Source organism: Mustela putorius, unplaced genomic scaffold (assembly GCF_011764305.1).
Source record: "Mustela putorius furo isolate JIRA1106 unplaced genomic scaffold, ASM1176430v1.1 tig00000594_pilon_pilon_pilon, whole genome shotgun sequence".
NCBI classification, from domain to species: domain Eukaryota; kingdom Metazoa; phylum Chordata; class Mammalia; order Carnivora; family Mustelidae; genus Mustela; species Mustela putorius.
In genome coordinates, this window is record NW_025421427.1 from 962,527 (window position 1) to 975,734 (window position 13,208).

At 44.6% G+C, this 13,208-nt stretch overlaps 3 protein-coding genes across 3 annotated transcripts; 2 read left to right on the forward strand and 1 right to left on the reverse strand.

Annotated features, from left to right (window-relative positions):
• Positions 1 to 2,414: 2,414 nt before the first annotated feature.
• LOC101692158 (histone H2B type 1-K) lies at positions 2,415 to 10,300 on the reverse strand. Its single transcript, XM_045082278.1, has 2 exons — positions 9,857 to 10,300; positions 2,415 to 4,259 (listed from the first exon to the last, which is right to left on the reverse strand). Exon 1 carries the CDS (start codon positions 10,244 to 10,246, stop codon positions 9,866 to 9,868), a length of 381 nt encoding a protein of 126 aa, XP_044938213.1. The 5' UTR covers positions 10,247 to 10,300; the 3' UTR covers positions 2,415 to 4,259; positions 9,857 to 9,865.
• LOC123392668 (histone H4) lies at positions 7,207 to 7,603 on the forward strand. The gene has a single exon (XM_045082299.1). It carries the CDS (start codon positions 7,236 to 7,238, stop codon positions 7,545 to 7,547), a length of 312 nt encoding a protein of 103 aa, XP_044938234.1. The 5' UTR covers positions 7,207 to 7,235; the 3' UTR covers positions 7,548 to 7,603.
• Positions 10,301 to 10,550: 250 nt separating the features above from the next.
• Positions 10,551 to 11,022, forward strand: LOC123392654 (histone H2A type 1-H-like). The gene has a single exon (XM_045082274.1). The coding sequence runs from the start codon at positions 10,582 to 10,584 to the stop codon at positions 10,966 to 10,968; it is 387 nt and encodes a 128-aa protein (XP_044938209.1). The 5' UTR covers positions 10,551 to 10,581; the 3' UTR covers positions 10,969 to 11,022.
• The last annotated feature ends 2,186 nt before the right edge of the window (positions 11,023 to 13,208 follow it).

A 13,208-nucleotide genomic window follows, 5' to 3' on the forward strand; every position in this document is an offset into this window, starting at 1 on the left:
GTGTTCATCTGAGATCCCTGTAATAAAAGACAGTTTTCCAAAGAGAAAAACACGGAGACTTTTATTAACATTGCTAAAGAAGAAAAATTCAACTGAGTAAATTTAAAGGTCAAATTGGCTTTATTCAATGATTCACAGAGCAGGTAACATCCCACCCGGCAATACAAAGGCGTTCTGGGGAGCTATAGAAAAGAAAAGGCTTTTAAAGGTGAAAGGTGGCAGAAAAAAGAAACTATTAGCAGCTAAGAATGCATTGTTTCAGGCAAGGTCATCTTTCTAAAGGGGCGGGCCTATTGAGTGGATTATCTCACTAGCCGACTAGGTTAATTGCATTTGGCTAAAGGTTACATTCCTGGGGGTGGCAGTGGGACTCCAGGGGAGTGAGATTGTGACTAGATTAGGTATTAAATCTTGGTTTGCTGATGTGGGGTTTATTCAAGTGACTCCATGTGGGGCTTGCTGTCTCCTTTCTAACATGTGTACCTTGTGTACATATGGGAGCCACACTGCAGACAACCAGGAACCCCTAAGGTGCCTTAAAAATATCGTTTTAAACGGAAGACCGTTTAAATACGGTCTTCCGCTTGTCAGGGAGCAAGAATTCCTGTCCCCTTCAAGGGTCCTTCTGGCTGGACTAGGAATCCAACAGACTTGAGAAAGATTAACAGGAGAAAAGTCTAATTTAATAGCATTTGTACAGGGAATACACACAGACCTGGAAATTCCAAAGACAGGCAAAAGAAGGCATATATCTCATTCTGAACTTCGGCGTCTGGGATTTCAGAGGGAAGGGATGACCTTCATGAGGCAGTAAGAAGGGCGGGTGTTCCGTAATTAGATGTTTGCCCTGCCATAGAGATGTTATGTCCGAGTTTTTGCATCTGAGAGACCACCAGGGAGCCAAACACCGATGTAATCACACACGAGGGTTTATTTGACAAGATTAAGCTTGGGCCCAAGTATACCTGACACAGGGGAGTAGGGACTTGGATCCTGAGATGACATGCTTAAGCTTGGGACCAAGTATACCCTGCGCAGCGGAGTAGTGGCTTGGACACTGAACCAGATTACAGTCAGAGTTTTTAAAGACAGAGTAGGGGTGGATTGGCAGTAGGTGATTGGGCTACGATGGCATCCCTATGTTCTTGTGATTTTTTAGAGTGTTAAGCTGTCCTATTTCTGACATGATTTATTACAACGTCAAGCTATCCTACTCCTGACATGACTTGTTACCTCCTTAAGCTATCCTATTCCTAATTAGTTTTTGGTATGGTGTTTTGTTTTCAAAATGAAAGACCCCTCCCCTAGAAGATAGATAGGATAACTAACCGCTTGTTTCCTTTTCTGTGAACCGCTGGCTTTTAGGCGTAAATTAGGTTATTAATTGCTCTTTTGCCCTTCTGTAACTGCTTGGCTTATAGAAATAATAGAAGACGCCATGATGGCATTCCTACCTTCCCCCTTCTTGTTCCCCCTCCCTGCCTCTCTCCTCCCCCGCGCGGGCCCTCAGAACCAATCAGCTTGTACCCCCTTCCCGCCTCTCTCTTTGCGCGCGGATCCCCAAAGCCAATCAGCAAACTCCACGTATGCCTTTTTCAAAAGTTCTAATTGTCAACCAATCAGTTGCGCCCCACCCAAAACTTGTTTGTACCTGTTTATAAAAACCCGGCGCCACCCCAGCCGGGTGTGCTCAGCTAGCAGGAGCTGCTGACCACCCGCAGGCGCGAGCTGACCACCCGCAGCCGCCTGCGTAACAATAAAGAACCTCTTGCTGATTGCATCCAGTGGCAGTGTTGGATTCTTGGGTAAGGGGATCCGCTGGTCTTTCAAAAACCTGGTCAGTCTTCCTGGAGCCAGGAGTCATTTACCGGTCACGAAGGCCTAAGATGGCTGCCGGGGCCAAGATGGCTGTACTTCATGTCAAGGCTAGACTTGACAAAAAACAGCCTTGGTTTTTTTGGCCTCCACAAGAGATGGGTCCCTTGGAAAACGTTTACCTCTGTTAATAATCCTCTTCTGGGAACGACCCCAATTTAGATTTTTCTATGTACCTATGGGAGGGACAAAAGTTTCTCTCGAGCCCACAGGGTCTTTATTGTATTCAGCTCAGAATAATTTCAGCAAAAAAGCCCATCTTTGGGGCATCCTGCCCTCAGCCCTTATAAGCCTACCACAAAAGGTGAGGGGAAGTTCGTTATGGGAAGTTTACCAGGAAAAAAAGAATCAAGTTTGTTAGGCAGATTTAAGTTGGGGCCCTCTCCACTGATAAAAGGTCTAAAGCTGCCTACTAGTGTTGCTGGGTGGACTGGGAGACCTGGGCCCTGAGGTCTGGATCCAACCCATATCAAAGATGTCGCTGAAGGCTCTTGGTCTCCTCACGAGAAAGAATTCAAGGGCAGATGCAACACAGTGCATGAGGGGTACAAGCAGGAAAGTTTATTGAAACCAAAGAACACTCAGGATGTGAGAGACCATGGTGAGCTCAAGAGGGAGAACCATGCGTCCTGGAGTTAGGGTTTCTTTCACTGACAGTTGTTAACCAGCGGGCAGAATAGTTATTACTTGGGCCTGAAGCAGGGTCTCTTCACCGGCTCAGGGGTTTCCGGGTCGTGGCGCCGCCATCTTGGGCCTGACTGGTGGGATCCGGCTTGACGCTACCCTGACCTGCCTCTGATCTTCCGCACCCTGACCTGCCTCTGATCTTCCGCACAGTGGGCGGTGGCCTCCGCCTTGATGGCCTCGGGGTATCCCGGTAGAGCCTAAACTAACTGCCTACCCAGACGCTGGGATTAACCTTTGTCCCTCCTGGTAGAGAGGGAAGGAGGGACAGCTTTGTAAATCTACTTCCTGCTTTTAGGCGAATAAGTGGAAAGACAAAGAGCGTTTCTTCTCTCTGCTTCATCTCAAGTGCCTTCAGCTCAGAATCAACCTTACGTCAGCGTGGAATATTCTGGGATGGCCTATTAAGCTATCTTTTAATACCTAATGCTAATATTTGTATTTATTAGTACAGTATTAGGTCTATACTAATAAAAAATCTGAAATCTGCATTATATTTCTAAATGATAACAATATTTCTAAACAAAAGTTTTAAACAAAGGAAAGCTGTCTCTTTACCATACTTTTAAGGCTCCCCCCCCAATGTTCTAGATTAATGTAATTGAGCGCTTTTTCTTATATTTGTAGATATTCATATATCCCTTACAGACAATTCGAACGATCTACTCCTTTCACGTTCCATAGGCTTGATGAGGACTTTTTATAATAGTGCAGAGAAACAATAAGAAAACCATGTGGGCGTTGTAGGGAGATTGGGGGAGAGGGGACAGAGGCAAGAGGAGGGAAGGATGGTTACCAGTCCTTCCTTTAGCCTGATGACCTGCCCTTGCCTTGGCTGTATTCTGCTCCTTCCCCCCCCATGGTTCCTAATCAATTTATTTGCAGCTGCAGCCCGAATCAAAGGGGACTAGGAGGCCTGATTTCTCTCATGTGGAATAAAGCAAACTGGAAGACACTGATGGCAGTGACTGCTTTTTAGAAATAATACACAAAATAAACACTGAAAACCTGTACCATTGTAAGGCAACTCATGTGCGAGTTCATTCCCCTGGGAATCACAGATAGAAACTGCACCAGGTGGCTCAGTCAGTTAAGTGCCGGACTCTTGATTTTGGCTCAAGTCATGATCCTCTGTTGTGGGATAGCACCCAGCCCTGGGATTTGCACTCATGGTGTCTGCTTGTCCCACTCCCTCAGCAACTCCCTGGCTCTCTTCTCTCTCAAATACATAAAATCTTTAAAAAAGAAACTGCACCAGGTGAGTTTTCCCACAAAGGAAACTTTATCTACAGCAAATAAGGAAACCACATGGAGTAACTTCCAAAACCATGACTCCCCAGGCAAGGGTGAATGGGTTCCTTTTATATAGGGTTAGGGTGAATATGTAGGAAGATGAGCCTTGTCCTTGTATGTATAGGCAGGCATAGCCTCACATGCGCCTTAAAAAACATGCCTAGACTCACATTGTGTGTTATGGAAATGAGCCTTGTGCTCCTTGGGCAGATTTTAGTATGATAATGAAGTACAGGTCACTGTAAGTCACTCCGTGGGTCACTCAGTGATCCACCCGCACAGGTCGGAGTCCTGATTAGTTCAAACTGGTCTGGATGGTCTGGTCGGTTGTTAATGCTTGAAGGGTAGGTTCACTTTCCATCACGGGATACTGCTCCTGGGGTCAGCTGCCAGAGCTAAGAGATCAGCTGGAAAGAAGAAATGTGGGACAAACATCAATGAGTACAAGCAGGTGGACAGCAAAGGTCAGGTCTTGGGGCCTAGCAGATGACATTCACTTTCCTCCTGGAGTCCATCACTTTCCTGCCAATATTCCATCTGGTAAAGGATGAGAAAACCAAATTCTCCATTGAAATTTTGGTTAAGGGGGCGCCTGGGTGGTGTAGTGGGTTAAAGCCTCTGCCTTCGGCTCAGGTCATGATCTAGGTTCTGGGATCGAGCCCCATGTCGGTCTCCTTGCTCAGTGGAGAGCCTGCTTCTTCCGCTCCCACTGCCCCTGCTTGTGTTCCCTCTCTTGCTGTGTCTTTCTGTGTCAAATAAATAAAATGAAATCTTTTAAAACAGAAAAAGAAAAAGCTTTGTATTTTTACAAAATAATATACTGTAGGTTTATAAATAAATAAATGCCTTTGGCTATCAATTTCAGAAACTATAAAGAGCCTGACCAACTTTTCAGATATCCATCCATTGCTACCTTCTATCATGACTAGTGTTATGCAAGTATCCATTAAATCAGATGAAGAGGGAGGCTACTGGTTGGTGGGAATTTTACTTATTTTTAAAGTAGAGAGAGTAAGGTCTGTAAAAGGTATGTCAATGAACTAATGTTGGGGAAATATAAGGGGGAAAATGTTTTTTTAAGATTTTACTTATTTATTTGATAAAGAGAGACATAGAGAGAGAGCTCAAGCAGGGAGAGTGGGGGAGGGAGAAAGCAGGCTTCCCTCGGAGCAGGGAGCCTGATGCGGGTCTCCGTCCAAGGACGCTGGGATCATTACGTGAGCTGAAGGCAGATGCCTAAAGACTGAGCCACCCAGGTGCCCCAAGAAAACAATTTTATTGTTCAATAAGCATAAAGCCAGAATATTAGGCTCATCACTGGCAATCTTCTAAAGAGATGGCAAAGACAAAGAAATCTCACTTTTTTTAGAACTAATCGGATACAACCCTTTACATCAGGTAGGATTTGCAATGTAGTCTCAGGTACCAGCTGAAGTTAAATTTCCTTTTCAAGAAACTGACAAATAGAGTACTGTTTTCCTTGATGATTACATTTCAAAATAAAGGAGTCAAAGATCCTTGAGGAAAGTTCCTAAATTAAGAGGCTGGCCAAAGGCTTATTTACCCATCAGAAGGATTTACATACAATTGGAAAGGAGAAGGAAATTCTGAAAGAGAAAATGGGAATAGAGGGACCTTCAGAGAAAAGTCAGTTTCTTATCTTCCATTTGTATTTGCCCTTAAAATAAATTATGCTATCCCTCCCCTCTATTAATATATACTGATTTTGCCTCCCACTATCTGAATCAGTATTGTTTCTTCAAGCGAGTTTGGCAAGTTTTCTTTCATTGCAACATAAATGCAGAAAAAAAAAATCTCAATATTTTAATGACATTTAGAAATTCTTTTTATTTACTTTATGAAATTTAAATGGAAACACTATAATGCAACATCTCTAAAAGTAAGTCATTGAAATAAAGGATAGCAAGAAAATAATTGGATAACAAGGGGATTCCATGCTAATGCTGAAAATAGTCATTAAAATTTCTCAGAATTTAAGCAATATTGTATATGCATTTATACTATATATATTTAACTAAGTATATCATTGTATTTATATTTGTTTATTATATATATTTAACTAAGTATATCATATTAAGTATATTCTTTTAATAAAGAATTTCTTAGGGGTGTCTGGACAGCTCAGTCAGTTCAGCGTCTGCCTTCAGCTGAGGTCATAATCCTGGGGTCCTGGGATTGAGCCCCATATGTGGCTCCCTGCTCAGTGGGGAGTCTGCTTCTTTCTCTGTCTGCTACTCCCCTTGCTTGTGCTCCCTCTCTGACAAATAAAATCTTAAAAAAAATTAAAAATTTTTTTCTTAGAAAGACCAAAGTATACTTTCTTTTCCCTGAATTTGAATTTTCTACTTGTTTGTTTATGACAAATTAATTGCTCTTGTAGTTAATGAAAGTTTTAGAAAGTTTTTAAAAATCATATTTATCTAGAAAAAAAAACAACACTACTGAGATACATTGAAAGACCTAATATGATGGAGAGATTCAGTATTTTTCAGGTTAGGAGGGCACAATATTCCAAAGCTAATAAATTTACCATAATAAATGTACAGCCAAATACTAAGATATTTTTCAATGTTTCAAATAATTATAATACTTCAGCAGTACACAGAGACTGATCAACAGAACAGTGAAAATTCAAGAAATAATTTTTTAAAGTAAACTTTTCCATATATAAACAATTAATTTCCTCAAACCAGTGGAGAAAATATATGTTATACTGATTAGCCAGCCGGTTAACTTTTTAAAAATTAATGCTCTGTACAAGAAACCAAGTCTGGATTATTATAGTTTAAAAATATTTTTAAATGGTTCTACTCATTATGAGTAAAATATAACTGTTGTTGAAAATGAAAGTTGTTAGCCCTTTGGCAGTGGAAGAGAATTTAACCATATCCCTGGAAGATCTTTAAATTCTCTATTAGCACATCGTGTTCCACTTCTAGGAAGTTAGTGTTTGGAACATATCCCCCCCCCCCCCCCCCGCCATAACAAGGAGAAAAACCTTTACAAAATGGTATAATCTTATGCAAATACTGTTAGTAAAAGAAAATGCATGCATGTATGTGCAGATTAAAACAGCATATTTTATTCTCTCTTTTTCAAACGTATCCTCTACAGTGTTAAAGTTGTGTCGTTTCACGAGGATGGGACAAGAGAAAAGAAACAAAGAGCCTTAGGTCTAGAGGCTACACTCGGTGAACAAAAGCGAGTGCCCTGGCAGCAGGCTGTTCCTTTCCAGATCCCCTCCTCCAACCCAGAGGGACTTCCCGCCACAGTCTTCCTGTTTTCACTCCGGTCCGCAGAGGTTACGGATAAAAAGGAGCTGCGCGGCCGGGGGGCAGTTTTGTGCTTTCACGTTCGCTGAAATGTCTGGTCGCGGCAAGGGCGGGAAGGGCCTGGGCAAGGGGGGCGCCAAGCGCCACCGCAAGGTGCTGCGCGACAACATCCAGGGCATCACCAAGCCCGCCATCCGGCGGCTGGCCCGGCGCGGCGGCGTCAAGCGCATCTCCGGCCTCATCTACGAGGAGACCCGCGGGGTGCTCAAGGTGTTCCTGGAGAACGTGATCCGCGACGCCGTCACCTACACGGAGCACGCCAAGCGCAAGACGGTCACGGCCATGGACGTGGTCTACGCGCTCAAGCGCCAGGGCCGCACCCTCTACGGCTTCGGCGGTTAAAAACCAAAGTAATCTTAGATTCTTTATATCAAAAAGGCCCTTTTTAGGGCCCCCAAGTTTTCCCTGAAAGAGCTTTAGTGCTTTTCTCCAAACGGGTCATTTCGGTAGAGCCGCTGTGGGTTTTTAGTGCCAGCAAAATGACTAGAGGCCCAGGTACTCTTGACGTTTGGCACCTGAATTACTGCTAACCAACGACGTAAGAATCGCATGTATCTGGTAGATCCTGGGTCATTAATCTAACCCAAAGTCTCAAGACTGTGGAGGTCTTAGATCTAAAGCACCGCACCCCACACTAATTTTCTGTTCTTTTGAATTTAGACCTTAATGTCAGGGTGAAGGGTATAAGCAAAGTGATAAGATCCACACAGCAGACGCCTTAAAAATGTGTTTGGTTAAGCGGAGCTGCGGGGAGGGAGCTCTAGCAAGGGTCTTGAAAACGTACTGCTCCTCTACACTGTAGGACCTAGGTACTATGCTGAAAATTTTAAATTGCTGTATTTCCCATTACAAATCACACTGCTATGGGCGTTGTACACAGCTGTATCCTTCTGTGTGTGCAGATCTAGGAGAGGCGCTGCTTAGTAAGGGGGTCTGCATATTGAACATGAAATGAGCAACTTGTGTTCCGGGGTTATTTTTGTTTTATACCCCCATACTCCACAAGTACTGAGTTCCTGTTACTCCCCATCTTCAACATTTCACTAGTGCAGACTAATTTTTTGCCAGTCCACATTTGCTAAACTAAATCTCATGTATTTAAGTTGCACTTCTCTGATTATAATAAAGTTGTTCAGTTTCTTAGAAGTTTTTTGGCTATTTTGGAGTCATGTTTAATAATGTTGGGTTTAGAGTTTCAGTAGTTTGCAAATGATGCCTGTTCATATAGGAGTTATTTCCGTTTCCCTTAATTCGCCAAAGAACTGCAGACCAAAAAATTGAGGCTGTTTATCTCATTATTTGGGTTGAAGAGTAAGGCTTTTCTGAAATTACTGATTAACGGACTGGTCTTCCTATTTTCTTAATAAGCAATGGTTGATTAACCAAAAGCCTAAAATTTGCAAGGCACTGTAATAAACAAAGGTGGAGTGAAAGAGAAGAAACCATGCCTATAAGTTAATTCAAATTTGTGCTAAATGCTTTCCTAATCTTCTGAGATAGATTTTATTTTAAATTGGCAAAATATATGTGCTGACAGCCAAGTCGACCAAGTCACAAATATTATATTCTATAACCCATACCTGTAATATTTTTAACCACTCTCTAGGTAACTAGAGAAGCCATCACAGAGAAGGGGTTGCAGTCCTGGTGCAGAACTGAGAGCTTCCGACAGGTACAAGATGTGCCTCTATCCCAATCTGACCCAATTATTCCAGTCTTTCCTACAGTAGGTCTGACTGGGACTGAGAAAGTCACTTATTCTCTCACTCTGTTCACACAGATTTCGTACTGGCTCTGGAGAGCAGAATTTAGCGGCTGAAATCACAAAGTTCAGATCAATGTTCTTGTACAAATAGGCAAACTGTTGCAGACTTTAATTTGCTCAAATTATCAGAGGCACAGGATTCCACTTATTTATGTGCCCTTGTTTTTCCCCATTATACCACCTACCACTTATTAGCTCTCTAGCCACATGTGTAACAAACTAGTAAACTAGCCGCCTATCTTTTTTGTGAGCTCCAGTATTCCATTTCCTTATTCGGGAGAAAAGCTGTTTACTTGCAGACCCCCCCCCCCCCCACCCCGCCCCGCCCCGCCGATGGTCCGCCAAGGTCCCGATCCCTTGTGGGCTGGAGAGGCCAACTTTTTAAAGCTTGAGGCAACGCTGTCAACTTAATGCCCCTTCCGCCATTAGCAATTGCCTGGGACAGGAGATGGCTGCTGAGCAACAAGGCGGATTTTGGTCAATCAGTGGGGACTGAATTTACTAATACATAAACGCAAATTGTAACTACAACGGACAAAGGCCACAAGACCCAGGCTGTTAGGATTTAAACAGGAAGCCACTCTCGCACAGAACCAAAGGATACACTTTCACGCCAGAGACAGGAATTCTTTGCGCTCACACACAGAACACACTTGCGTTAACGTCCTTTAAAGGCGACAGACGCCGCGCGGTACATCTGGTTCCTTCCGGCCAAAGGCAGTTAAAGAGCACAGCGCGCGTTACTCAGAGCAATGGAATCCGCATAACCGCCCCGGGGTAACTGCCTGGAAATGAAGCCTCGATCCCGGCCGAGTATTTCCAGCTCTCTTACCGAAAACTTAGTGGCTCTGAAAAGAGCCTTTGGGTTAAGTTTAAATATGCTTACTTAGCGAGGTTACTTGGCGCTGGTGTACTTGGTGACGGCCTTGGTGCCCTCGGACACGGCGTGCTTGGCCAGCTCCCCGGGCAGCAGCAGGCGCACGGCCGTCTGGATCTCCCTGGACGTGATGGTCGAGCGCTTGTTGTAGTGCGCCAGGCGGGACGCCTCGCCCGCGATGCGCTCGAAGATGTCGTTGACGAACGAGTTCATGATGCCCATGGCCTTGGACGAGATGCCGGTGTCGGGGTGCACCTGCTTCAGCACCTTGTACACGTACACCGAGTAGCTCTCCTTGCGGCTGCGCTTGCGCTTCTTGCCGTCCTTCTTCTGCGCCTTGGTCACCGCCTTCTTGGAGCCCTTCTTCGGGGCCGGCGCCGACTTGGCGGGTTCAGGCATGATTCGGAAAATATGCCAAAAACGCTCAAGGTAAAAAGAAAAACGGAAAAAAGAATGTGAGCCCAGTGCGACTAGTCCCTTTTATACAGAAACCTTATGCAAATAAGGTGTAAATTACAGTCCCGTGTCTGATTGGTGGCCATTCAAGGCAACGTCAGAAGTTAGTTCTGCCCAATGAGAATGCAAGGATCCCAGAACTGCACTTCCATTGGTTAAGAAGAAGCTGCAATCTTAACCAATGAGAAACCTCCTTTTTCGCGCTCAACGGGGGTTATAAAGAGTGCTCGGGTGGCGTTTGAACTTCGGCAGTTCCTCCCAGTGTGGTTGAGTTCGCAATGTCCGGACGCGGGAAGCAGGGCGGCAAGGCGCGCGCCAAGGCCAAGACACGCTCGTCGCGGGCGGGTCTGCAGTTCCCGGTGGGCCGCGTGCACCGCCTGCTCCGCAAGGGCAACTACTCGGAGCGGGTCGGGGCCGGCGCGCCCGTGTACCTGGCGGCCGTGCTCGAGTACCTGACGGCCGAGATCCTGGAGCTGGCGGGCAACGCGGCGCGCGACAACAAGAAGACGCGCATCATCCCGCGCCACCTGCAGCTGGCCATCCGCAACGACGAGGAGCTCAACAAGCTGCTGGGCCGCGTCACCATCGCGCAGGGCGGCGTGCTGCCCAACATCCAGGCCGTGCTGCTGCCCAAGAAGACCGAGAGCCACCACAAAACCAAATAAAGAGGAGCAAGGTTAGGGACATTGAAAACCAAAGGCTCTTTTCAGAGCCACCTACCATTTCAAAGAAAAAGCTGATACACTTGACCTGCACTCTCGTTTTGTTGGGGGGGGGGGGGAGTAATCCCATCAAGTGTTTTAGGAGGAGGAACCCGACTGATATTCCTATACGTAGTCACACCTATAGGAAGGCCAACTTGGAGATCGTTCAGGGTGAAAAGTTGGCTATATAATTATAAAAGGAACCAAACGGGCAAGTCCCTGAGCCCATTTTAGTGAGGGTCTTACCAATTACTGGTTTTAAGCGGCCAAAAGTAAAGTAAAGCTAGAATGCATGAACTATTTTCCCAGGACAACAAGCAATTTGAGTATAGTAGAGTTCTCAGAAAGGACAGCTTGACTTCATTTTCACCAGATGTTGGGATTGTTCGTGGCCATTTACATTTTCTTTAGGATTTCACTCTGAAGGGAGTTAGTCTGATATTGATTAAAGATACACAACGTACTGAAGCCCACGTTAGTAAATCCTTTGTCCTATTTCTTTGGAACACATGTATTTGCTTAATTCACTCAGCTCAGGACACAACAGTGGGTGCAATCTAGAATATATCTGCCTCTGGGAGCTACTTCCAGGCAGCGGAGACAAAAAAACATAAATAGGTAAGGTGATAGGTAAGTATCCTATGAAGAAAAGAGAGAAGCTATAGAGCATAATGGGAACTCCTACTTTAGATAAAGGGTAACTGATCAGAGACCTACATAAATCAAAAGAGACGAGCCAGGTAGGTATTCGGGGAGAATTCCAAGTAGACGGAACTGAAAATGCAAAGGCCTTAAGACAGAAAGCTTGTGGAATCAGCCTGCAGGCCCTGAAGGCTATGATGGAAAAGCAGGAGGTGGCAGCACAATATAGGACTTTGTAGGGTGTGTAAATTAATGTGTATGAGTGATCAGAAACAATAGCACTCCTGAGCTCTGAGTTAATAAATTTGATAATACAAATCAACTAGATGTGAAAATCTATGGACTCCAACCCATTTAAAAAACAAGCAAAAAGATACTAAAAGTAAAACTAACTTTATCATATGGTTCACAAACAAAGAGTTAGGAGCTCACACTTTATACTTCAATACACACAGATTTATTTGCTACTGAATGGAGGGGAGAAAATTTCCTCTGTCCGAGTTCCTTCTAGCAGGACTAAGAATTAATTTGATGAAACGGGTTAACAGGAGAAAAAAAGTTTTATAATGTGTATGGAGAGGTCCAGTAATGAATTTGACACCTGAAAGAATGACCAAAGCAGGCAGTTTTTATATGTTTTAAACAAAGAGAAAAAAAATTGTGCGGATTTGACAGGATAAAGAAAACAGATGTTTGGGAGCCTGGATTAGTTAGGAATTCTAATTAAAAGTTGGGTTGAAGTAGTAGATTAGTAAAGAAGTAACAAAGTTTGTTTTTACAGCTTTCTTGGCTCTCAATTTCCTGTCTCTGGTGATAAGGGTATCTTTTACATCTCAGCCCTGGGAGGGTGACTTGAATAGAAGAGATTTATTTCCTGCTTTCGGTGTGATGTCCCTGCGCCTGCTGTTTTTCAAGTAGCTCCCATTCAGGATAATCACTGTGCCATTGTGATACACTTTAGGACAGCCTGTCCTGGGTCCCTACACTACTCCTAGTCTTTGTGTGCAGAAGCCCTATTGAATAAAACAAGAGTCAAATGCAGGAGACCCGGGAAAAAGATGGTAGCATAGCCACACAGGTCATGTCCTCTGGGAGCAGATGCCCAGATGAAGTTTGGGGCACAAAATGTGATGAGGGGCCAACAGCTGTGAACGGAGGAAGAGGAACAAGGATGGGACAGAAGAGGAAGGCAGACTGTGCTACAAGGCAGACAAATGTGGGAGCTCTGACGCCTGGGTTGCCTATCAGTGATGCCCCATGCCAGGCAAAAACTCCCCTGGGCCAGTCTTTATAGCCTCATTTTGCTCTGTCTGGACTGTGGGCTGCCATGGACAAGGATGTGACCTGGAGTGGGACAAAGCCAGAGGGAGCTCAGCAGCTGCCCAGCTCCAGACCACAGTCACTCTGCAGCTGGGCTGCAAGTCTTTCCTGGCAGGGGGGCGAGTGGGGGGGGGTGGGCTCTGGACATTTTTATGCCTCTGACATACATTAACATGAATATAAGTATCAAAGTTATGTCAACTATGGTATTTGAAAAACTTACTTTTTACTACTTTCAC

Excerpts from the sequence above, each read along its gene's own strand:
- LOC123392668 (XM_045082299.1), top strand. The coding sequence starts at position 7,236 with ATGTCTGGTCGCGGCAAGGGCGGGAAGGGCCTGGGCAAGGGGGGCGCC.
- LOC123392654 (XM_045082274.1), top strand. The coding sequence starts at position 10,582 with ATGTCCGGACGCGGGAAGCAGGGCGGCAAGGCGCGCGCCAAGGCCAAG.
- LOC101692158 (XM_045082278.1), bottom strand. The coding sequence starts at position 10,246 with ATGCCTGAACCCGCCAAGTCGGCGCCGGCCCCGAAGAAGGGCTCCAAG.